The sequence below is a fragment of the Delphinus delphis genome, chromosome 2 (assembly GCF_949987515.2).
Source record: "Delphinus delphis chromosome 2, mDelDel1.2, whole genome shotgun sequence".
Taxonomy (NCBI): Eukaryota; Metazoa; Chordata; class Mammalia; order Artiodactyla; family Delphinidae; genus Delphinus; species Delphinus delphis.
The window spans coordinates 76,709,287-76,734,629 of record NC_082684.1 but is presented as its reverse complement, the minus strand read 5'-3'; the positions used below and the strand labels follow the sequence as shown (position 1 = coordinate 76,734,629).

Sequence of the window (25,343 nt, the reverse complement as noted above, 5' to 3'; positions counted from 1 at the left end):
GAGGACAGGGTGTGAAGGTCTAATATATGTTTAATTCCAGTTTCATGAATGGAGAAAGAAAAAACAGAGAAAAACAACATTTAAAAAGATAATGGCATGAAGCAACCGACAAAGGATTAATCTCCAAAATTTACAACCAGCTCATGCAGCTCAATAACAAAAAAACAAACAACCCAATCCAAAAATGGGCAGAAGACCTAAATAGACATTTCTCCAAAGAAGATATACAGACTGCCAACAAACACATGAAAGAATGCTCAACATCATTAATCATTAGAGAAATGCAAATCAAAACTACAATGAGATATCATCTCACACCAGTCAGAATGGCCATCATCAAAAAATCTAGAAACAATAAATGCTGGAGAGGGTGTGGAGAAAAGGGAACACTCTTGCACTGCTGGTGGGAATGTGAATTGGTTCAGCCACTATGGAGAACAGTATGGAGGTTCCTTAAAAAACTACAAATAGAACTACCATATGACCCAGCAATCCCACTACTGTGCATATACCCTGAGAAAACCAAAATTCAAAAAGAGTCATGTACCAAAATGTTCATTGCAGCTCTATTTACAATAGCCCGGAGATGGAAACAACCTAAGTGCCCATCATCGGATGAATGGATAAAGAAGATGTGGCACATATATACAATGGAATATTACTCAGCCATAAAAAGAAACGAAATTGAGCTATTTGTAATGAGGTGGATAGACCTAGAGTCTGTCATACAGAGTGAAATAAGTCAGAAAGAAAAAGACAAATACCGTATGCTAACACATATATATGGAATTTAAGAAAAAAAAATGTCATGAAGAACCTAGGGGTAAGGCAGGAATAAAGACGCAGACCTCCTAGAGAACGGACTTGAGGTTATGGGGAGGGGGAAGGGTGAGCTGTGACAGGGCGAGAGAGAGTCATGGGCATATACACACTAACAAACGTAGTAAGGTAGATAGCTAGTGGGAAGTAGCCGCATGGCACAGGGATATTGGCTCGGTGCTTTGTGACAGCCTGGAGGGGTGGGATAGGGAGGGTGGGAGGGAGGGAGACGCAAGAGGGAAGACATATGGGAACATATGTTTATGTATGACTGATTCACTTTGTTATAAAGCAGAAACTAACACACCATTGTAAAGCAATTATACCCCAATAAAGATGTTAAAAAAAAAACGAATGATACAAATAAAACTAATCAGAAAGTTAAAAAAAAAAAAAAAGATAATGGCTAAGAATTTTCCAGAACAGAAGAAAGACAGCAATCTATAGATTTAAGAAATCTATAGTGTTAGTATGTGTCTGTCTACCCAAGAATCTGACACCTTCACCATTCGAAAAGTATGCGATTTCCCTGTGGGATTATTTACTCCTGGTTTACACTTCTAAACTGAAATCTTCCCTGGATGCATCTGATTGGTAGACCTAGGTAACATGCTCACTCTCAGCTGCCAGATGGGAAAGCAACTTTTCTAGGACAGACTTACTTATAATATGTCCAATTACAAAAAGTAAGGAAAATGTTTAAAAAGTGTTGGACACTCACTAGTATGACAAACGCCTGCAACAGGGCTATTCAGAAAGCTCAGGTTCAGGTGTCTGCTGTTTTCTCTTTGTACTCTCTTCTTTCAAGAGCACAGAACTCTTAGAGGCTCTGACTCAATAAATGACTTAGGTAATTTGATCTAACCTTGACCTATCAATCTACAGAACTCTAGATAGAAGAGTATTCTGGCTATCATAAACTCCTATATCCTCCAACCACACTTCAGATTCAGCCTACCTGAATCTGAGCACTTCTCCCCCCTCTGCCTTCTCGAGATACACATCTCTCCCTTAGATTTCTTTTCAGTATCATCTTGTTTCTTCAAGGTATGATATTTGAGAATCCTCCCTGACTCTTTCCTCTTTGTTGTCTCATTTCTTCTTCATTCATATCTAACTTCAGCAGAATCTCCCTTGCCTGTGTCTCTCTCATTCATTCCTTCCTTTCCAGTCCTGTAACTATTACTCTCCTGCATTTTATGTTTGAGGATCTGCACCATGGCCAATCTCTGGTGTCCCCTTGACTCTGGTTTCTCTTCCCTTCAATTCATTCTGCATCTCCAAGCCTTGTGAGTTTCCATGTTCAATTTGTAAAATGGTGTAACTTCATTCCAGAAATTTCACAGTCTCCTGCTAACTTGTCTTACATTCCCTCACTTCCACCAGGGCCGGCATCTGCCCCAGTGTCTGCCTTGGCCCTTTAAATGCCTAGGTCTTTCTCTCCAACTTTGCTCATAAATTTTTCTCTACCAGGGATCACACCGCCCCCAAACTTGTATGTCTTAACCTTTCTTCAAAGCGCAGCTCGAGTCCCATCCCCTCCTGCAGGCCTGCCTCTGTGATGGCTCACTCTGTAGTTTTGTGAACCTTGACACTGTCCACCGCCCCTCACACCGGGCACAGCTACTTTTTGTTGTTCTCTTTCATGAAAACTAACTTTCTTTTATACCACAAGACTATGCCAGTGACTTCAAAGTAAAGACCATATCTGGATGCCTCGTTCCTAAGTGCAGAGCCTAACACAGAATTGGAGCTCAGTGTTTATTGAATGAAGGGAAGAATTAAACAGAGAATTAACGAATGGCTGCTCTGGCGCTGCTACTCGAGCTGTAAAGAGGTCCCTAGTCTAACGAACTTGAGGCAGGCCGATCGGTGGATGTCCAAATCAAGGAGAAAACCAAGTGCGGATGTCTGGGTTTCATGTGAGATATCTTAATTTTCACAATCTGCAGAGGGCAGAGAGGGGGAAAGCTTTCATTGCATCAGACTGTGTTGGGTTGGGCAGATTTCTGCAATTTAAAATAGTGGTAGGTCCTGTCACCGCCCCCCATATTGCTCTGTCCCCAGTAAGAGTCTACAAACTGAGTTCCAGTAGTTGGGAAATAGATCGAAACGACGTTCAGGTTTTGGTCGCCCGCTACCTACAGACACTCTAATAAAGGCCCAGCTGGGAAAGGGAAATAAGCGTTATATGTGAGGGCCCTATAGCTCAGGGGTTAGAGCACTGGTCTTGTAAACCAGGGGTCGCGAGTTCAAATCTCGCTGGGGCCTCGTGTGTATTTATTATTTTCAAATCTTCCTCACCAGCCACTCACCTCTCTCTCGTTACTTTAACCCCTGCGAAAATTCAGCTCATATCTTCTCGCCAGTGTTCAGATGTGCCAAATAAACACCCGAGCGGAACCGCTTCCTCTCAGTTTCCAGTGCTAATGCGCAAGTGCTGCTTCGCTGCCTAGATTGCGGCGGAGTCCATTACAAACTGCGGGGAGCGCTGCCAGCCTCCGCGGACGACCTGGCTGTGCGGACCTGCAGCAAGAGCCCTGAGGGCGGCCGGAGCCGGAGCGGGGCCTAAGGGCTGTGGGGAAAGAGTTGGGATCGAGCCCTCAGCACCCGCTCTGGGCAGATTTAGAGCCCAGAGCAAGGTCCCCTCCCCACAGGGGAAGAGCCGGCGTCAGCTGTCCTGATTTGGGGGTCCGACAAGTTTTCATGTTTCAGTGGCTTTTCGAACATTTAAGTATCTCAGCGGGAAAATTAGCGTCGGGACTTGGGTCACTAAATTTGTTATTGACTCAAAGAAACTGTGGCTTCCTCTTTGAAAAACCTTAAAATAGTTTCTCCAAGTCGATTCTCGTAGCAGCATTGGGTTTAGCCATATGTATTATATACCCCTCCCTCCCCTACTCTGTGGACGTGTAAGCGGAAGAGAGAAGCAGCTCGCATGTGCAAACGCTCCTGGATTTGGAGGCGAGCGCAGGAAGTGTGGAAAAGAAAGGCCCAGGCCAGAGCTCCGAGGCCCGCCCTTCTCTCTGGCTCGCAGTTGCGCGATCAGAATTGTATGTTCCACCACCTCAGCCCTTAGTTCTCCGATGCCCGGGTGTCCTCTCCCACTTTAGACACACATCATGCCAGGGAGGCCCCGGGCAGCGCACTACGTGAAGAGAACAGCCCGGGGGCGAGCAGATCGCCACGGTCCGGGGCGGCCTCGGGATGCACAGGCTCTAGGTGTGCCGGTGAAGAGCCCACTCTCTGGTCCTGCTTGGAAGCCCGTACCTGAAGCAAGAGAATCCAGTTCTAGAGAGGTTGTCTGCAGAACCGCGGATGTAGGACTTTCTCCTAAGCTGGCTGCTAAGTGGTGTCCATGCACCGGCAACTAGTGGGCCATTATGCACGAACCTCTGCTTATCAATGTCCTCAATATAGAATAGTAGGAACGCCGTTTTTCTATTTCCTTCGATAGCTCAGCTGGTAGAGCGGAGGACTGTAGTGTAAAACAATATGGTTATCCTTAGGTCGCTGGTTCAACTCCGGCTTGAAGGAAGAGTTGATGTTTTGGGGGTTGCAACCACCCATCGAGAGAGACGTTGCTCTCCTGTTTCTTACGTCGTTTTCCCTCTTCTGGGGTCATTTTCTCCAGACCTTACCCCGTTCCAAAGATAAACTCAGCATGGTTGTATGAACTTCGAGAATCACCTCTTGAAAAGTTGGACTTGTTGGGCACGGTTCTCAGTTAAAAAGGGAGTGTGCACTAACTCTTCCAACCAACTAAGGAAGTTCTGGGTTGGATGTTCTAGCTGAACTTAGGTTGCTGCCTGAGGTCCAAAGTTTGGAGATCCAAGACCACTCGCTGGTACAGAATATATATCCGGCGGCCCTTGGGACTCTTAATTTTGGGACTCTTAATTTGCGGGACAAACCCCTGAGACCTTTATTCACTCTATACACATACGTTCATTCAGGGGGAGGCCCTTTTAAATTATTCAGCTGTTTATAGATTTTTATAGTTCCACAAAAATCATTTTGAGCTGGAGCCGGAAGGAGGAACAGGATTTGACGGGAATTGGGATGAGACTGGGAGAGAGAATTCCAGACTGAGGAAACAATTTAAGCAGAGGTAGAGAGATGGAACATTTGATTCTCATTCTGGGAAACTGCAGGGGTCTGGACTTTACGAACACGCTCCAGACTGGTTCACCTCCAACAGATCAAAATACTGGCTCCCCGTATGTTGATGCCCATCAGTCCTGCCCCTAGGATTTTATACTCGCGCGAAGCAGTAGCAGCCCGGCAGATACACATCCTGTGCGTCTGTCCTGGGGCTCAGGACCCTACAATGTTGCAATCGACCCCAGCTCGGGCCCTCAGGCTCCAACTCGGTTCTCTCCAGGCTCCCTCCAGGCTCCCCCCACGCTGGAGCTCAAGGCTAGACTCCTCCCGGCGGGGCTTGCGGGAGCACCGACAGGTGGCCTGACGTCTGAAAAGCTGCCTCTTCTCACCCCATCCGGCGTCTGGAGGCGTCCAGGACAAGGATCGAGGAGAATTAGCGAGGCTGGAGTCAGACGTGAGACTTCTTCAAGACGGAAGAGCTAAGCAAAGCGAAAGGTAAATGTCACAACATAAGGTAAAACTCCAGAGCAGCCTGGCAGCCAATTGCTGACGGAGAAGTAAGGTTCAGAGGAAAAGTACAGAAGCCTTCGTCAGCGTGGCTCGTTGGTCTAGGGGTATGATTCTCGCTTTGGGTGCGAGAGGTCCCGGGTTCAAATCCCGGACGAGCCCCAGTGATTGAAACTTTTCCTTCCCCCTTCCAACCGCTGAAAAAATCTCAGTTCTATACAAACTTTCCAGCGTTCTGAACTGTTCTACAAAAGAGAACTGTTCTACAAAAAGATTATCTGTGCGGGGCCAAACTGCCTGGCTTCCTGGACTCTCGCCAGCGGACGCCTGGGAGGGGTAACCTCGCTCCCGCGAGCAGGGAGCAGGGGCCAGGGTCCCGCCGTCTGCAGACCCCACAGGCCGTGTCCTCACGGCCCCTGAGCGTCGGCCTCGGATCTCCAGGCTCGCTCCCAGCCCAGGTGGGGACCCACCCCCTCCGCCTGGGGCGGGGGCTGCTCTGATGCCTGCGGCGGAGGCGGGTCCTGGAGGAAGGCGCCTTCTCGGAGAAACCGGGCGGGGCCTCAACTACAAAAAGGCTCGCACCCCGACGCTCCTCTCCTCTTTGCTACCGGCTCCCCATCGTCCTCACAGGGAGGAAGAAGCGGGTGAGAAGCAAACACGTCTCTTTCCACCGTTTTGCCTGTTTCTGCAGACTTGTTCTGAGGCCGAGGTGGGTTCACACTTCTCCTCCTCCAGCTCCTTTTCCTCCATCTCCCCCCCTCCCGCCTCCTTTTTAGTAGTTTCATCAGGGGCGTTTGAGTCGAGGGAGTCGCCTCTTAGCAGAGGCAGTGTGGGGCTCGGTGGGGAGGCGTTTGCGGCACCGGACTGGAGGAGCTGAGGAATAGGAAGGAAGGTAAAAGTCCAGTTTTTGTAGAGTCAGAGATTCCCCATTCCGACTCTGATGCTTATTTTCCGCAGCTGAGTGGAGATGCCAGCGTGAAATGCCTGTTGCCTCGAACGTAGGCTCTAAGTGGGACCCCAGAATTGGTGAACCGAAGGAAATCCGGGGAGGCCTACACTTCCTCAAAACTAAGGATTCTTTTTCTTGGTACCCAGGATGATCGCCAGATTTATGAAACAGGTCTTGTCCCGTTTTTGCGACCGCAACTGACACGTGGGAGCTCGTGTTTTCGTTTTCTGTTTACTCCTCTATCTCCTCACCCTTAACCCACCTTCAGCCAGTGTTGAGACGTTCTTTGAGACATTGCCACCAACCTCTTCTCTAAGCTTTCTTAGTGGAACCTTGGGATCCTCAGCTTTCTTACTCTGTGACAGCACATCAAATGGTAACAGCACAGGGCTTATTTAGGCAGGATGGTAAAAACAGTTTCAGCAGCATTCTGGGGCCTGGGGAAATCTCAAGTGAGCTGTAGGGGAGCAGAATTTGCCACCCCAAACTATCTCTGTAGCATATTATTTTAACCTGGTTATTTCCTAAGAAACAGCAGACAAGGGGAAAATCCAGAAAGCCTAGTAGGAGTTAACTTTTTGTAGTAAGAAACATTTACATTTATAAGGGAAATCTCCATTTGTAAGAGTGTCTCCCTCGCTGTACCTGGAAGAGGATGACCAAATATCTACAAACTCTTGCCTGCTGGAGAAGACAAAGACTTAAGTTTGCATCACAACCCTACTTTGTACTGCGCTTTTCCTGGTACCCTAACATAACTGACTCTCCCCACCCTCAACATCCTTTTTTGCCTTGAGGGGAGGATGGTATTTAAAGAGAGGCTTCTGCCATTTTGGCGAGTTACTCAGTTTTCCTGGGTCTCTCTAATGTGTCCATGATTTTAAACATCTGTTTGATTTTCTCCTGTCAATCTGTCTCATGTCAATTTGATTCTTAAACCAGCCAGAAGAACCTGGAGGGGTGGAAGAAAATGTCCTCTTCCCCAACAGAGCCAAGACCTTTCCTGTGTCATTGGGAACCTCACAATCAAGTCATAAATGTAATCACTAGAAACCCAAGTGACATAATTATCTGAATAGCACATGGCTAACTTCCCAGAAGCAGCCAGAGGTATTCAAAGAGCCACTGAACTACACAGCTACTAACTAGTTAGTGCAGAAGGATAAGACATTTTATATTTCAAGCAACTTTTTAACAGATAATGGGGGTGTTAAAATATTTGGGGAATATATGGAAATATCCAAAGTAGTTTTCTCTTAAACAGCAACTTTTCATTGGCACCTTTAAAATGATCTTTGATTTCCTAGAAATTACTAGTGTGGACTGTGAATGCTGTGTGGTGCAGTGGGAAGCTTCTAGTCCCTGGAACTGCAAATATTCACTGGGCGATACATGTTCTTTTTTCGTTCCTGGTTCCTCATCTGTAAAATGAGGGGTTGATAGATAGTCTCTGAGGTCCCTCTTCTAATTCCGACTGTAGGATGTTGGTAACATGACTCTTATAGGAAAGAAGGTACTCCAGTAATATGGAGAAAAACTATAGTTTGGCAGAGAGGCTGGGGAAAATCATTCTAGGAAAAGAGGAATGGCTCTGGCTTTGTTGAAAGAGCAGATGTGAGCTTATAAGCAGTCAAAACTAAGGGGTTTGCCGAGTTACTGTTGTAAGCATTTGCCAGTGTGATTCATAAATTAAAGTAGTTGGCCAAGAAAGTGGACCACAGCAGGCCAGTGAAATCTCTCTTTAGTTTTTATTTAATCTTTTTTTGCGCAAAGAACAATCTCTGTAAACAGCTATTCTCCAAACACATTGAAATACCTGGGAAAGAGCGAATGGGCACAGAACAAGGGTTTGTTGAAAATGGAATGTTTAATGTTTGTCTTTGTTTGGAAATAGAGGTGGGTCAGCTGGACTTTGTCCCCATCCTCCCTCAATCAATAGTGTCCCCTAATTCCTGGAGGTAGAGGTGTGACCCTTATTTCCATGTGGACTTCATCGTCTTTTAACCATTACTTCTGTTACTAAATAAGTTTCATGCTTTAGATTACTTATAATACCTAATACAATGTAAGTGCTATGTAACTAGTTGCTGGGGCACAGCAACTTAAAAATTTTGCTTTTTGGAAGTTTCTAGAATTTATTTTCAAATATTTTCGATCCATAGTTGGTTGAATCCGAGGATGGGGAACCTGTGGATGTGGAGCGTTGACTGTAGTTCCTCATTATAAGTATTTTGAGTAAACACTTAGATGCATTTTAATGAAATAGTAAAACTTTCTTTTTTAATTTTTTCCAAAATCTTATATTCTGTTTCATCATAACCTCATTGGGCCAAGGTGAAAAGAAAAACAATTAGAATGAAAGCAATCATTCCCCATTCACCAGCTGACTTTTGGCATTGTCAGCTCTATGGACAGGTTGTGAAAAGGTTGTCGAGTGAAACCCCAGAGGAAGAGAAAGGACTCGGCTGTGTTCAGAGGCTGAAGGCTGCCCCCCAGCACTACTGCATAACTCTAGAATCAGAGGCTGATCTGTTTGTGTGAGTTGGTGCTTGCACTGGTGTTTCAGGCCATGGGACTGTATGTGCTCGATTTTGGAGTGGAGTATCTAATCTCTGCTTTCAGGCGATTTATCAGACTAGGGTGGGGTTGTGTTGATCAAGTCATCTTGATCCCCACAGACTGTGGGAGTTGGCTGCTGCTTCCTGGTCCAGGACTGCTGAGGCAATCAGGGTGTCAGCAATGGGTCTGGCAGCCTTCTCCGCAACAAGTGACTGGTTTGATAAGTCTTTTTTTTTTTTTTGGCCGCATGAAGCATCACGTAAGATCTTATTTCCCAACCAGGGATGGAACCCTTGCCCCCTGCATTGGAAAGAGGAGTCTTAACCACTGGACTGCCAGGGAAGTCCTGATAACTTTTTTTTTAATCATGTTACTTGTATTAATAAATCTGAACTCACTACTAAAAGAAAAAGATCATCAGATTGAATCACAAAGCAAAACCCAGCTGTGTGGTTTGTAATGGCTGATAACTTTTTAAAACTCAATTCTTCAGTTTGTGTTTAAAAAGTGATGTGTGATTAATTTACGGTAGGTGCCCCTCTCAAACGGTGTGTTTGCCCATAAAAGGCAAGTGAGTGTTTGGGCACGTCGTTAGAGGCAGTAGAGCCCCACATCCCGCTGCTGCTCTTTGCTCTGTTAAAACCCAAAATTCAACGGAGTAAATTTGAAGACCTCATTGACTTTGTTGAACGATTCACGAATGGGGCAGCATCTCATCTAGTAGATAAGAGGTGCTCCGAGGAGCTCTTCCATGGAAGGCTTTTATAGTCAGAAGCTGGATGAGGCAAGAAAGTTATTAGCAAAAGAAAAAGAAAGGGTTGTTTCAGTCAAGGGCCCCTGCTGTTTGATTTCAGAGTTTCCTCATGAGAAAAACAGGCTTACATAATACCCACCTCACACAGTCTCGGTGATGGTTAAATGTAGTCATGTATATGAGCGCTTCATAGAGTGAAAGGTAACACTGATTATTATAATTATTATGATGATTTCAAGTGCATTTGTTTTACTGGTAGGCAGCCTGTCTTCAGTTGACACCTAAAATACAGGGAGACTGAAAACTTGGAGGTGGGTGGATGACAATAGAAGGCTGAGGATTTTTAAGAAGATAACAGTGTCCTAGATCCAACATCAGTGAAGGTGGGTGCTGAGGGTTTGTGAAATAGTTGGCCTCCTGCTGCTACCTGATATTTGAAACCATAGGATCTATAAGCGATCCTGGTGACCTTCAGTCCACTTTCTATGCAGGCAACGAATCCACTTTGTGAGTGGATGCAATGTCAGTGTTGCACTGATGGTGGAGATAATCAAGTTTACAACTGTGTTACAAGGAACAGAAGATTGAGTGCGCAGTTAGTCATTTGTGGACGGGTAAAGAAGAAAGGAAAGAGAAGCCCAGGACATATGGTAAGGATATTTCCGAGGGTTAGTAAGGGTTAGTAGCTGGGAGGTTGAGGTCAAAGGCAGGGTGCTAACAGCTGTCACATAACCTTCTCTGGAAGTGCTTTCCTGGTTCTGTGAAACCTACTTCGCACCCTTTCATGAAACCAAATTATGTGGGTAAACAGAAAGCACAGCGGAGCAGCATCCTGCCGAGAGACCCCAGCTCACTCTGCAGGCTTCTTCTGAGGCAGTTCTTAGAGCTGGCCCAAGAAACGACATCTTCTGGATCCAGATCATTGCATGGCAGCAATGAAACCTCGGTCCTGTCCTGGGCAAAAGTAAGAACCACGATGTCAGGAAAAGCAACTTTGGGACAAGAGGCCATGTTTATCAAACTTTGCCTCTGGAACAAATCTCTAATCGATTCAGGTGGATTGATAGCTGGCCGGGTCATGCCCAGGGAAGAGGTGAATGACTCTCATTGTTTGTCCAAGAGCAGTGTCCTTGGTTTGCCTGTCTCTGCAGAATTGGGGATTTTTAGATCTAGTCTCCCCACCCTGTTCATCTGATCACTATATAAGGAGAACCAAGACAGGCCTCCAGGTTCACACAGCTGGAACCCATCTCCAGGAACAAACAGCTGGAACCTCTCTTCAGTTGGAGGGAAACTTCCAGGTTTTTGTAAGATTCTTCCACCTGGGTAATCCGTTGTTTTATTTATTTACTTGTTTGTTTATATACTATTTTTAGCTGTCCATCCATTTCAGTGAAACTATTTCCCCCCTTTTAAAGCCTCTGGGCCCAAGCTCATGAATTAAGAAGAAAATGAATTAGATTCCAAAGTTTAAAATGAAAACAGATTTCTTTGGGGAATATTCTATATCAGGGGTCCGCAACCCCTGGGCTGTGGACGGGTAGCAGTCCGCGGCCTGTTAGGAACTGGGCCGCAGAGCAGCAGGTGAGCGACGGGGCGCGCAAAGCTCCATCCGCCACTCCCCACCGCTCGCCTTACCGCCTGAACCATCGCCCCACCCACGTCCGTGGAAAAATTGTCTTCCTCAAAACCGGTCCCTGGTGCCAAAAAGGTTGGGGACCACTGTCCTATATGTAGATAAAGGGAAATTAGTGCGATTAGGAGCAAGTGGAGGTTTAGGAGAGACTCCTAAATTGTGATAAAATCCCCAAAGATTTGGGAAAGCTGTTTGCTGAAGGGCATCCGGAACCCCCCCCCCCCCCCCCGCCATATAGGCATTGTATGTGGCTTAACAAGAAAAGAAAACAGAAAATATATTTTTAGCTCTGTTTTCTTTTCTTTTTCGATATTTATTTATTTGGCTGCGCCGGGTCTTGGCTGCTACAGCACATGAGATCTGAGATCTTCGTTGCAGCATGTAGGATCTTTCAGTTGCGGCCTTCAAACTTAGTTGGCAAGTGGGATCTAATCTAGTTCCCTGACCAGGGATGGAACCTAGGTCCCCTGCTCTGGGAGCGCAGAGTCAGCCACTGGACCACCAGTGAAGTCCCAGCTCTGTTTTCTTATAACCTTCGCTGATAATTTCTTTCCTTAAGAAAGTTTTGGGGGAATTCCCTAGTGGTCCAGTGGTTAGGACTCTGCGCTTTCACTGCAGAGGGCGTGGGTTCAATCCCTAGTCAGGGAGCTAAGATCCCACAGGCCGTGCAGTACGGCCAGAAAAAAGAAAGAAAGTTTTGGGTGCTCTTTGAAAGCAAAGTGGGACACATCCCAAGATCAAAAGAAGGTACACTGACCATAGTTACTCATCATTAAAGGTCAAGGTAATTCCCTGGTGCATAAAGTTTGGTGGATCCCTTGAATACAAAATATTGCCTGGGGGGAGAGGAAGAGAATGTTAATTTTTATAAAGACCAAGGGATTGGTTTGAGACAGAGGATAAAGTTAGTCTAAAGAACATTTGGAACAAATTCCACTGACACTTATGTGCTTGGGTCTAGAAGGATATGTGTAAATGGGTCTGACCACCCTTGACCAAGTGTGAGGCTCTGTGCCCTTGGCCTAGGCAGATTCACTTCTGGACCACAAATAATCTCTTATTTGTTTTCTTCCAATTCCCTTTTACCTCTCTTTTTGGGAAATTGAGAATTGCATATATGCTTGTGGAAGGTATGAGTGGGGGGAGCAGATGTTAGATAGTGGTGACCACTCTCACCAGTGGTGTGTATTTGCTGGGATTTGGTTTCTGGATGTCTCAGGGAGTCAAGATTACAATAAGCCTGAGCAAACTTTAGCTGAGTTGTTATAGAACGAATGTGCAAATTTTGTAAGTCAGAAACAAAGATATTCCTTTACCTCCGCAGATTGGCACATGAGGACCTTCAACCTCCCAACAAACAAGTGGCTTTTTAGGGTGACAAGCCCTGAGGTAGGGTCAGTCCAATGCCTTAACTAGAAGTGGTATGGGCTGGACTTACACACCGAGCCTTCAGGGATGTTGCATACCAGTGAGATTGGGCTGCAGACCATCCTATCATCTCTTTCTTCCAGCTGGTGCCTTGTGCTACCAACTAAACTTATACAAACTTATCTTTACAATTCCATGGTCACTGGACTTTTGCTAGTGAAACTAGAAAGGCTCTCTATGCTTTATGAGAACCAGGGAATTTCAGACTTTTAGAGTTAGCAACTCTCATTTTATAGATGAACAAATTTAGGCCTGGAGAAGAAAATGAAGTCAGTCATTAAAAAAAATTATTATTGAGGGTCTACTGTGAGGCAGGTAGTATAATACAAGGTGAATAATATGAGCCCTGCCCTCCTGTAGATTATGCACCAGTAGGAAACACTGAGAAGTAAACAGGTAATTGTTCGCTCAGATCCCATGAATAATGGTTTTGGAATGGCACCCATGAAACCTGACAAGAGGTAAATCTTTATTTTGTGATATCCTTGTGGGCATATACTGAGCGTTGTGACTTTTGCTTTGACACTGGTGACCTGTCCTTGGGCTTAATATCTGAAGCATAGAGTGTTTGGACAGAAACTGTAGACAGGCCTGCCAGCTCACACCCCCTTCGGTGAACAGCAATATCCCCTGTACAATACTGGCACCTCCTACAAGGACCCACTGTTTTCTCTACAGCGTGGGAGACAGCATTCCTATCCACCACTGCCACCTAATGACTCTTTTGGGTACTACCAGCTCAGGTTCTACTTCCAGATTTTTGGACTCTGGGATTCTGGCTTCTGCTCCCTGTGGGACCTTTAAGGACCCTTCCAACCTTGACAGCCTGCCATTCTACGATTGCCTGTGACATTAGAAGGCAATATTTGTCCATAGCAGAGCAAGAGACTCAACTGATGACAATTCAAGAAAGCTTTGTCTTCCAAAAAACTAGAAAGAGAAAACACACCCAGGAAACTGAAAAGCACAATGTAAATGTAAAGAGCTTGCCGCGTGGGGAGCGTGGCAGCCCAGCAGCTGTGGTGGAGCAGCCGCCATGTAGGACTACTTGTTATTCTTTTAGGTGGGACTCTTCCAATCACGTACCGCTTTCTTGCTAACCTCCCAAGAACACACTTTTGCTGCTGCTATTACAGATCATACTCTTATGTGCTTCACGGAAACCTTTTCAGTGACTATTTCTTTATTTCATAATTGAGGAATGACTTAGTGTATAATTTGGTCATTTCTTAGTGTATAATTTGGTAATTCTTTGGCAGTATACCCAATTTGTCTACAGTTATGATAAAACAGACAAGGTAGTGAAATGCCCCATCAAAGTGATTCAAACTACCACGAGGGCATGACTGTCTCTCTCTCTGAGCCCTTCTGTGTGTCTATCCACATGTACTGTACTCTTTTTCCTCCTAATAAACACTACTTGCTTCACTAAAAAAAAAAAAAAAAAAAAAAGGAAGAAAGAGAGGTCATTTCGCTCACCCTGTCACATGCCTTCACATGTAACCAGCAGAACCCCGAATCCTCTTGTCTTTCTAGAGCCACAGCTGTACTCCCAGGGCTGGTAGCATCACTACAGGCTCAGTGCTACAACCTGTGGCCTCTTTAAGGGCTACAAAAATATGTTTATTGACTTACACACAAGAAAAGCACAATATAAAAATTAATAATTAATTTAATATCCATGACACTATACCATTTATTATTTTTTAAATAAGTAAATTTATTTATTTATTTTTGGCTGCGTTGGGTCTTTGTTGCTGCGCACAGGCTTTTCTCTAGTTGAGGTGAGTGGAGGCTACTCTTCGTTGTGGTACACGGGCTTCTCATGGCGGTGGCTTCTCTTGTTGTGGAGCACGGGCTGTGGGCACGTGGGCTTCAGTAGTTGTGGCGCACGGGCTTAGTTGCTCCGTGGCATGTGGGATCTAACCCATGTTCCCTGTGTTGGCAGGTGGATTCTTAACCACTGTGCCACCTGGGGAGTCCAAGACTTGGTGTGTCTTAATGGTCTTTGTGTTCCAGGACCTAGCACGGTGACTGGTACCCAGTAGGGGCTTATGTAGTGTTTGTTATTAAATTAGTTAATATGAATTAAAGAGTGTGAATGGATTTTGTAATGCTACAACTGGTAGAAATGTAAATTTTCAGGGACAGGAAAGAGGGGTTGGGGCTGGAAGGTGTGTTCAGGAAACTTTTAAATAGACTTTCCAAAGGAATCGATAGACAAGACATATGAGACTAATGAGGAAAGGAAAAGAAAAAGATATGCTTAGGTGACGGACGATACCTGATTTATGACGCCCGGTCAGAGGGAAAGTTCCCTGTCCTTTTAGCCTAATTTGGCAATGCCATTCTGTGCCCCTACGGCATCTCCTTTTTCTCTTGGTAGGAGCTTTTGTTGAAAGAGATGGTGATGTTCCTGAGCCCCCTGTTTTTCGTCTTCATGCTGGGTCTGGGTCTGACCCCACTGACCCTGGCTCAGGAAGACTACAGATACAGACACTTCCTGTCCCAGCACTAGGATGCCCGCCCAAAGGGCCGGGATGACAGATACTGTGAAAGCACGATGACGAGGCGAGACCTGACCAATCCCTGCAAAGACGTCAACACCTTTATTCATGGCAGCAAGAATGACATCAAGGGCATCTGTAACGATTTGAATGGAGAACCTTACGAAGGCGATCTCAGAATAAGCAAGTCTCGCTTCCAGATCACCACTTGCAAGCATAAAGGAGGGTCCCCCCGGCCTCCATGCAAGTACAGAGCCACAAGCGGGTACAGAGTCATTGTTATTGGCTGTGAAAATGACTGGCCCACCCACTTTGATGAGTCCTTTATCACTCCAGCGCAGTAGCCTAGAGCTGGCTCTGCTCTTTTTTCCTTGCATTTCCCCCTCTTACTGTAGCAACATTCATTGCTAGGAATCCAGAAAATGAGCTGCTGATCTTTTTGTTTTCTGTTTTACAATATGCTTAATAAATAAAAACGTCTCTGAAATCAGTAAAAATCAAAGTCTTCTCACTGATTCTTGGTCTATTGATCTTTCCCCATTTTCTCTATTCAGCTGTCCCCTGAGAGGGTTGGATGGGATAGAAATGCCTTTTTCCTTATCAGTCAGTTCCTTATCAGGCATGAAGGAGGTGGACTTTACCTTTCCGTGAAGGTAAGGATGTTAAATTCATCTTACCGAGACTGCTGGGAAAATTCCAGGGCTCAAGGCCACTAAGCAGAATTTTTAGGAGAAGCAGATTGTTTTGCTGCCACCGTTAATAAGCCAGTATTACTTTTACAAATGTTAAGCCCTAGGAAGAAGAGTTTAGGACTAAATACCAACAGATTAATTACACTCTCTCTCTCTTTCACACACACACACACACACACACACACACACACACACACACATTTGTAATCCTGCATGAATACCAAAATCCATTCAGGGTAGCCACTCTTACCTTAAGCAGGAAGTAATTTGATATTGCTTTGAATGGAACACTGCCAGGATATTCTCATGGTTATTTTATATAAAGATCAAAAAATTGATTACTATAATTATTTTCTCTTTAATCTTTTACTTTCTCAACTGACGTCTGGCAACTCTGAGGTCTTGGGGAGGTCATAGAAAGATTCCAAGCTTACCCTTTATTCTTCTTCAACTTGATGTTTTTAAGTAAATACAAACTTAGGTTAACAATCTCTGTAAAATATGCTAATTAATCCATGGGTTCAGTGGTTAACTTCCTGTTACCTAATCTCATCAACAGATACCTGGATATTTTATTTAGAAAGTAGTTAATAAATTACAGTTATGCATCACTAGTTTTGCCATCTTATGAATGACTATAGTGGTCACAGTATTCCCCATGGTGGCCTCCCCTGCTGCCTACATGCCCTCAAATGGACCAAAAGCCCTGGCTCCTCAATACCTGGGTTATAGTCCAGTGTCCTGGTGCCACAGAGAGCCCACCCTCACTGAAAGTACTCAATTTATGGAGAAAAGGATGAAAAAGTACTCAATTTATGGAGGAAAGGATGAAAAAGTACTCAATTTATGGAGGAAAGGATGAAAGGTTATGGGTACATACTCAACACATGAATATATCTGCCTTGAATTCATCTATTTCAAAATTGAAAACATTGTCATTTCTTTCTGAAGTAGGGAGAAGGGTTTTCCAAACCTCCTTTATTAGAAAATTTGTCTTGGGACTTCCCTGGTGGTGCAGTGGTTAAGACTGCGCCTGCCAATTCAGGGAACACGGATTCAATCCCTGGTCTGGGAAGATCCCGCATTCCTCGGAACAACGAAGCCCGTGTGCCACAACTACTGAGCCTGAGCTCTAGAGCCCACGAGGTGCAACTACTGAGCCTGCGTGCTGCAACTACTGAAGCCTGTGCACCACCTAGAGACCGTGCTCTGTAACAAGAGAAGCCACCGCAATGAGAAGCCCACACACCGCAACGAAGAGTAGCCCCCCACTCCCCACAACTAGAAAAAGCCCACGTGCAGCAACAAAGACTCAACACAGAAAAAAAAAAAAAAAGTTCTGGAAATGTATAGTGTTAAAAAAAAAAGAAAGAAAGAAACTTTATCTTACTATAAAATCAAAAAACTCTTAGGAAGCGAGAAATTTCCAGAGTTTGGTAGACTATTTGGATTTTTTTTTTTCTGGTTCTCCAACCAGGACTGTCTCCCTAATATTAGGCAAAGGGGCTTCCAAACAGACTCTTGCCAACTCACGGTCTTGATGGGGAAAGTCAAAGGCATGGACCATTATTACATAGATCACATCACAGTTGTGAAAACTCACATCTCCAAACATCTACTTAGAGCATTATTATTGCATACCCTGCCCTGGTGTTAGGACAAATGACACTTTCCCAGGAAATCATGTGGCATTGGGATAGGGTTCTTCCTGACCTGCTGATGGAGCTAGCAGCTGAGTAGCCAACCCTAGTAGTTTTTGCTCTTGATCTCTTGTTCTCTCACAACCAAAGTTTGTTTAGAATGAAATGTTGAGTCACAGGCAAGTCATTTTATCTCAGGTCAATCATTTGAAGAATTGAAATCCTAATCCACTATGTTTTGTTGACTTTGCAAGGAAAAGAGAAGAAGCACCCCCAAATGTCAAGTCCTTTGAAGAATGGTGACATGAAAGAAAGAAAATTCCATGCACTTTGGAGAGGAAACGTTTGTCCAGGGACATAGCATAAATTCTAGTAGCTGAGATATTTTGGCTTAAAAAGAGCCTTCATCTCTTGGGAATACAGATTCTCTACAAAATAAGAGGGAGGGTGTCAATAATATGTGCAATTCAGTTTAGTTGTTAGTATATCAGATTAAGGGAACAAAGGAAACCAAGAAAAATGGAAATTGTAAAAATGGCCACTGCTGACATATACTGAACACTTAACGGTAGGCTAGGCATTGTGATAAGCACTTTACATTGATTTTATCATTTATTCTTCACAACATTCCTAAGAAGTAGGTATTATTATTATGCTTATTCTACTTGTGAGGAAATATACTGAGAGAGGTTAAGTCATTTCCCCAAGGTCACACAGTTAGTGTGGCAGAACTAGGTCTTTGGGATCACAGTATCAAAAGAAGTTCTTACTGAGATTTGACGTGTGCAGTGGAGAAAGCCTTTGGGGCAAGCTCTAAACAAAAGTACGTGTTGGGAGGATTTAGGGATCATTTCATTTTCTGTTGTAGGTAGAATCTTGAGATGCACCCATTGATGTCTACATGGGACTTCTGTTCATAATGTTTTTCCATGTCTTGTTAACTCAGTTGGTTACTGTGGCTGAGGTCATGGGTTTGCTCTTGGATGAATAGTTTAATCTACTCTGTAGCTAGTCATCTTGCTAAACCATTTTGTTGGTCACAAAGAAGCAGGATGAGAGAAAGTAGACAGAACTGCGCAAAATTGGATTTGGGAAAAGCAACCCAAAGTACATTGTTGTGATGAAGCTCTTACCCAAGTGCCAAGTGTATCTTCAGAAGTTGTATCCAGTGGTCCTGGGGTTGAGGGGTAAATCGAACATCATTTCTTCCCGCCATCCTGCTTCCCACAACTCCTTCACTTCCCTCACTTCCCAACTCCATATCGCATATATGCGGCATCAGACACAGGAATATGACATAGAGCTTCGTATCTTTCTGTGCACAGGCAAAAGGTGGTTGTGAACTTAGAAGCTGGCGTTTAAAAGAATGATAGTTATGTTTGATCCTAATCATTATCGTTAAGGATAGGCTGTAGGTGGAATAAAGTGCAGGTCCCTCGTCAGCCGTTTAATCACTCACACGGGGTGATCCACCATCATGAAGCAGCTTCTTTGAAACAAAGGACAGTAGTAACCATATATATCAAACTAGGAGTTCAGCTGGGGCTAACCCTTGGACTGCATGTGTAGAAAATGGATCTGTCTGACGCTCCAAAAATTGTCCTTTCTGCTTTGGGTTGCTCACTTCCTGTTGAATCAGGGATGATTTTGCCTGCCCCTTGGTTTCTCTCTAGGCATCTCCAAGGTAGTGATGGCTCTCCAGACGACCCATGCATTACTCCTGCTCTTGCTGCTGACCCTGCTGGGGCTGGGGCTGGTACAGCCCTCCTATGGCCAGGATCGCATGTACCAACGATTCCTGCGGCAACACGTGGACCCTGATGTGACAGGAGGCGATGCTGGCTACTGCAACTTGATGATGCAAAGACGGAAGATGACTTCACATCAGTGCAAGCGCTTCAACACTTTCATTCATGAAGACCTTGGGAACATTCATAGTATCTGCAGAACCGCCAATATTCAGTGCAAGAATGGCCGGATGAACTGCCATGAGGGTGTAGTGAGGGTCACAGATTGCAGGGAGACAGGAAGTTCCAGGGCTCCCAACTGCAGATACCGGGCCAAGGCCAGCACCAGACGTGTTGTCATTGCCTGTGAAGGTAACCCAGAGGTGCCTGTGCACTTTGATAAATAGATACCACCCAGCAGGGGTTATGGCCCAGCTGCTGGCCTTTAATTTACTCCTTAAATAACAATGAGTAATGCATTTGAGCTGTCCCAGGCTCCGTCTCCACTGCTTCTTTCTTTCCTTTTTTTTTTTTTTTTGGTTCATTATATAACCAATTCTGTTAAATACATTGCATGAAAGATGAGACATAAACTTATAATGAATCTGAGCTTTTCTGTAATAAGCTTCCTTCTATAATACTGGTCAGCTTTGCTGTCTCTAATCTCATCCTCTGGAATTTAGTCATTACTTAGCACTTCAAGAATTTCAAGGTGCTTTCATCTAAGTTATCTCATTCTAATACCATAGCACCCTTGGGATGCTAGTGTTGCAATATACAAAAGTGCAAAGTTAAGAGATTTGCTAAGACCAAAAGGTTAGTAGAAAAGCTGAGACAAAAGTCTAGTTTACACGGTTACTAATCCAGGGCTTTTTCCACTTCATCACAAGGAATGTTTTGAAAATATCTGGTTTCTGTTCTTCCCAAATGTCAGCTGTTGGGGGAAGCATTAAAAATTTGGAAATAGACACTGGCAACATGAGAGCTCTATCTGTATAATGCGGCAACCTTACTGTGTTTGGATCTAATAAGATCAAGAAATTATACAAGGGATTTTCTTTTCCTCTTCCCAAACTTTTGAGTCGCCCTAGTAAGTCAGAGTATTAAAATGTACTTGATCATTAAGACTCTTCCTGACTGAAAGATTTTTCAAGTCTTCCTTATAATAAAGGAAATAAGGTACCTTCAATTCCAAGTATTTGAGAAGACTATGGTCTTGTGTGTGAGATTTTTTCCCCTCCTATCCTCTTTTAATTCTCCTCTAGTTTATAAACATGCACGCACTTTAATATCCTCATAAACTCTGGCTCAAGACTAAAGCTCATCAGATCAATGACCATGACACAAAAAACTTTGTCTCATTTGCTCCAGAGAGAATGATTCCTCTCAAGACAATTCTCATACCCCTTCCTTCTCCCTTTAAATATTTAGGAGCAAATTGGGGGACAGAGATGTATAAAGACATTAACTGCTAAAGAAGGAAAGTGTGTGTGTGTGTGTGTGTGTGTGTGCGTGTGTGTGTATGTGAGAAAGGACTGAGCTGAAAGCATTTGAATTGTAGCAGACATATATTATTTATATTTAAAATGTACAACTTCATTTGGTATACATATACATTTTGAGATAGTCACTATAATCAAGCTACCAAACATATCTATCATTTCACATGGTGACCCTTACGTGTGTGTGTATGATGAGAATCCGTAGGATTTACCCTGTTAGCACATTTTAAGTATGCAGTACTGTATTGCCACCTGTTAAAAAACCTAGGGGTTCAAAAGAGGCCTCCCCAAGATGTGCTACTTTGGCATGTGGATTATTTTGAGCTAATGGCAGTGGAGACCCTGTTAACTCAAGAGAAACTACTGCCCCTCACTTAAGTTCCTAGAAGAATTTAAACTGGGGATTTTTCCCAGAAAAAGAGTTATTAGCAGACATAAAATGGATCGCTTTCTTAGCTTGCCACTTCACACATGAGTCCTAGGAGTGTCTCCCTCCTGCCTCTATATTCCTTGAGTCACTACTTGATTTAGGTCTTCAGTAGATAACACTAAGTTGCTGGGAAGGGCTCAAGATGTATGGGCACATGATGGCCATCTTATCTTTTCTTAGAGTCACCTCTCAAATCCTCCATACCCAGGTGCCCAGAATTCTTGCCTTTTTACCCCCGCTCTTCACCCAAAGAACTAGAGTAGTTGGATTTACAGCGTCCTCTGAGACGATCCCCGTCTAGACTATCAGCACATGATTCCCCGTTATTCAAGGAATACTTGACATGAGCTAGGGTTTACAGTGCACCAGAGTTTCTGTAAATACCAACACGTCCGCATCTAATCCTGATGACATATTTCCCATTCCAAGAGAAGAAACAGGATGGCATTGCTACGAACATGCTTTGAAGACAAGTTCTGGATATAAACTAAGCATTCTGACTATAGGACAGGAAAAAGAATTTTCCCTCTATCCTTCTAGGTTCTGAGACCTGGATGAGATCCCCCTGTAATAAGAGATAGATTAACAAGAGAAAATGTTGACCTAAAACAAACAGACTGCCAGTTATTTCTCCAGCAAAAAATAGGTTTATTTGGGATCAGCAAAGAATTGCAATTTGAGGTCTACAACCATGGTGAGCCACATGCAAGTCTCCAGCAAAAATGGAGAGAATTTTATAGAGGAGAAAAGGAAGTTGGGAGGGCTATAGTAAACAGAGCATGGCTTTTTGTTGGCTGAGTTGTGACAGTCTCTTAATTTCTGAGCCAGGAAAGAAGAGGAAATCTCTCTTCTTCCTGTTGGCTCTGCTATCCTCATAGAGCATGAGAGCTCCCCCTTCTGGTCTCCTGACTCTATTTAATTGAGATTTCTATTTATTATTATTATTATTTTTACAAAAAACAAACAGAAGCTTAACAAAATGTATATTTCCTGTATGCTTGGGAGATACCCAAGAAAGCTGACTAAAACTCCCCCAGTGGCCCAAGCTGATACCTCAAATACCATTTTCAGCTAAAGACAAAAGAGGATGTTGGGGATAGTATTACCGGAAGGAAGGAAATTCACCAAAGTTGAAAGGAGCAAATGGTGGTAAACAAATATTTGTTGAGCCTCGTAGAGACAGTGGGACAGAGAGAAATTTTAACAAACAGACTTTGCTAGGTTCCTCCCTGTCTACACACCTAGTTCATATTATACTATAATTATCCATGGTGTAACTGTCTTCCTGGAACAAGTCCCCTACCTACATTCTGTCGACTGAAAAAAATGCACAACCTAAAAGATGAGAATTATGTTTTATTTGGTGGACTTACTGAGGACCTAAGCTTGGGAGACAGCCTCTCAGATAGCCTTGAGGGGCTGTTTTGAAGAGGTTAGGGAGGAGCCAGGATATATAGGAGTTTTTCAAAAAAAAAAAAAACCCAAGAGGTAGTTGGAACATCAAAAGATTACTGTTAATTAAAGAAAAACCAGGCATCTTAAGTTTAATGAATTTAGCACTTTTCTATGTATAAGAAGATGCAAGAGTCTGGGCTCATTGAAATCTTTCCTTTGAGATGCACCTTGACTATCTAGGGCCAGTATCCTGTTTATCTCCATCCTGAATTCCCCTCAGGGGGCACCGTTGCGGGTGGCTGCAGTGGTTGCTGGCTTGATGGTTTCAATATCCTTTGTTTACTGAAATGGCAGATGGTATTCTTTGTTCATAATTCTTTTAGGTAGTTAGAGGGGAGGTCAATGGTTCTTCCTGAGTCTTGTATGCCGTGATTCTTTTCAGCTCAAAATAATCCACATGCCGAAGTGACACATTTTGGGGAGGCAAATGTTGCTCCCCTCAGAGGCATATTTTGGGGTGGCATATTCCGCTACCCTTTATGGCATTCTGATAACAAGGTGGCCCAGTGAGAAATTCAACCAAGGAGGCTTAGCTAGGAACAGCCCTTGAAGAAATACGTTCATAGGAAACACATTCAAGGATCTCACTTTATCCGCAAACTGTGCCTTTGACTAGATACTTTTCACCTCTCAATGGAAGTCCCACCGTTTACAACTCCAGATGTGGTTTTCCTCACTGAAGTTCCCATGGAACATAGCCATCCAGGGAATTTCCCCTAGAAGTTGGTTGGGAAATGAGTTTAGGAGCCAGATCTCTGGTTGTCTCCTGATAACTCTAGATAACCCTTCTCTGGTGTTACCCAAGGCCTTGCAATTCCTTTATGCCCACAAGTCAGTCTTCGGCGTTTGACACCTTTGCTCCAGGCTATTCTCACAGTGAACCCAAGGAGTCTAGATGAGACGCCATAGGAACTGGTTCTCTTAGTGAGGCTGTGCCTCGCCCCCACCCCACTGCCAATCAGTTGGAACACTGTACCTCCCACTGCTATTCCTTCCTTCCTTCACTGCTGCAGACTTCTTGGCTCTAAGAAAAGGGGAAAGACACAGACTCTCTGCTCTTTAGATCCATAAACTGATCCCTACTACAGCCAGTGGCAGGAGTGTTGGATCTGAATAGGGTGAGTTACGTTTAGAAGGGTTGGTGCCGAGGATGCTTAGAGGGAAAGGCCCAGGAACACTGTAAGGGGCTTGATTGGACTTCTAGATGGTGGAATTAAGAATAGACAGTGACCCGGGCTTCCCTGGTGGCGCAGTGGTTGAGAGTCCGCCTGCCGATGCAGGGGACACGGGTTCGTGCCCCGGTCCGGGAAGATCCCACATGCCGCGAAGCGGCTGGGCACGTGAGCCATGGCCGCTGAGCCTGCGCATCCGGAGCCTGTGCTCTGCAACAGGAGAGGCCCGCGTACCACACACACAAAAAAAAGAATAGACAGTGACTCAACTTGTAAGAACCAAAGACCTGGACTCAACTCAGCGTTAATCTCACTGAAACAGTTCTTGGAGCCTCTCTCCACTCTTCCATCCCTCCCCACTTCTTCTCCAATCTTCCTGAGCATAATACCATTGTCCCTTAGTATCCATGGGGGGTATTGGTCCAGGACCCCCCATGCCCAGGATACCAAAATCCAAGCTTGCTCAAGTCCCTTATATAAAATGGTGTACGTAGTATTTGCATCTAACATACGCGCATGCTCCTATATGCTTTGATCATCTCTACATTACTTATAATACCTAATACAATGTAAATAACTGTAAATACAATGTAAATGCTATGTAAATAGTTGGCAGCACACAGCAAATTCAAGTTTTACTTTTTAGAACTTTCTGGATTTTTTTTTTGAGGGGGGACTATTTTTAATCCATGGTGTGGTTGGTTGAATTCCTGGGTACAGAACAAATAGATACAGAGGGCCAACTGTACATTGAAGCAGCTTGAATCCTGGTCTTCTCTTCATCCTATTTAGGCCTTTTGAGCCAGGGGTAGGGTGCCACAAATGAGAACGTGCCTACCCCTTGCGCTCTGTTTGATGGAGTACTTGACATTCTCAGATACGCTCTCAGTACACGTATCTTATTAGCCTCTTACAGGTTTGTGAGGGAGTTATTATTAAGCCCATCTGAGGACATCACACTCAGAGAGTTGAGAATCAGGTTAGAAATTCCACAGGGCCGGGTATACTCCTCATGGTAAATGACGACAGAGAGCTAGTTTAAAGGGAAGACTTTTTCAAGCAACTCTCTGCTCTAATTTTGACCAGAGTAGCTGTTGTGAGGGCAGTTTCAATTTTGGTACTTGATTGATTAGAACAATATTTCAAAACTGGAGTTCCTTTATGATGACCTTCTTAACAATAGATCAAGATCATTTATAATGATGATAATTAGGGAAGTGGCCTCTGAGAAGGGATGTGGGTAGTCACAAGTGATAACATGTTTCACACAGGCTTTGGGGAAGTATCTTAAAGAAGTCAAGATCCTGGTAAGCACCATCTTGCAGAGTCAGCGTAGTTGCAGCCTCAGATTTCAAGGAACCAAAGCCTTCCTGCTTCAAAAATATCTCCCAAGTCTCTATTCATCTTCTGTATCCCCTTAAGAGGCAACAACACTTTCCACCTCACAGACATAGGGCTTAAA

At 44.2% G+C, this 25,343-nt stretch overlaps 2 protein-coding genes and 3 non-coding genes across 5 annotated transcripts; all 5 read left to right on the top strand.

Annotated features, from left to right (window-relative positions):
• The first annotated feature begins 3,017 nt into the window (after positions 1-3,017).
• Positions 3,018-3,090, top strand: TRNAT-UGU (transfer RNA threonine (anticodon UGU)). The gene has a single exon. It is a non-coding gene; the product is annotated as a tRNA-Thr (tRNA).
• A 1,176-nt stretch (positions 3,091-4,266) lies between these two features.
• On the top strand, positions 4,267-4,356 carry TRNAY-GUA (transfer RNA tyrosine (anticodon GUA)). Its single transcript is given in 2 exon segments — positions 4,267-4,303; positions 4,321-4,356. It is a non-coding gene; the product is annotated as a tRNA-Tyr (tRNA).
• Positions 4,357-5,520: 1,164 nt separating this feature from the next.
• On the top strand, positions 5,521-5,592 carry TRNAP-UGG (transfer RNA proline (anticodon UGG)). The gene has a single exon. It is a non-coding gene; the product is annotated as a tRNA-Pro (tRNA).
• A 435-nt stretch (positions 5,593-6,027) lies between these two features.
• RNASE4 (ribonuclease A family member 4) lies at positions 6,028-20,517 on the top strand. Its single transcript, XM_060004926.1, has 2 exons — positions 6,028-6,139; positions 19,269-20,517. The coding sequence occupies exon 2, from the start codon at positions 19,286-19,288 to the stop codon at positions 19,727-19,729; it is 444 nt and encodes a 147-aa protein (XP_059860909.1). The 5' UTR covers positions 6,028-6,139; positions 19,269-19,285; the 3' UTR covers positions 19,730-20,517.
• ANG (angiogenin) lies at positions 6,035-15,786 on the top strand. Its single transcript, XM_060004925.1, is given in 4 exon segments — positions 6,035-6,139; positions 6,388-6,550; positions 10,184-10,342; positions 15,143-15,786. Coding segments are annotated over 3 exon segments (648 nt in total). The 5' UTR covers positions 6,035-6,139; positions 6,388-6,526; the 3' UTR covers positions 15,608-15,786.
• Positions 20,518-25,343: the final 4,826 nt, after the last annotated feature.

What these genes read in the sequence shown, in the direction of transcription:
- RNASE4 (XM_060004926.1), top strand. Translation starts at nt 19,286, where the DNA reads ATGGCTCTCCAGACGACCCATGCATTACTCCTGCTCTTGCTGCTGACC.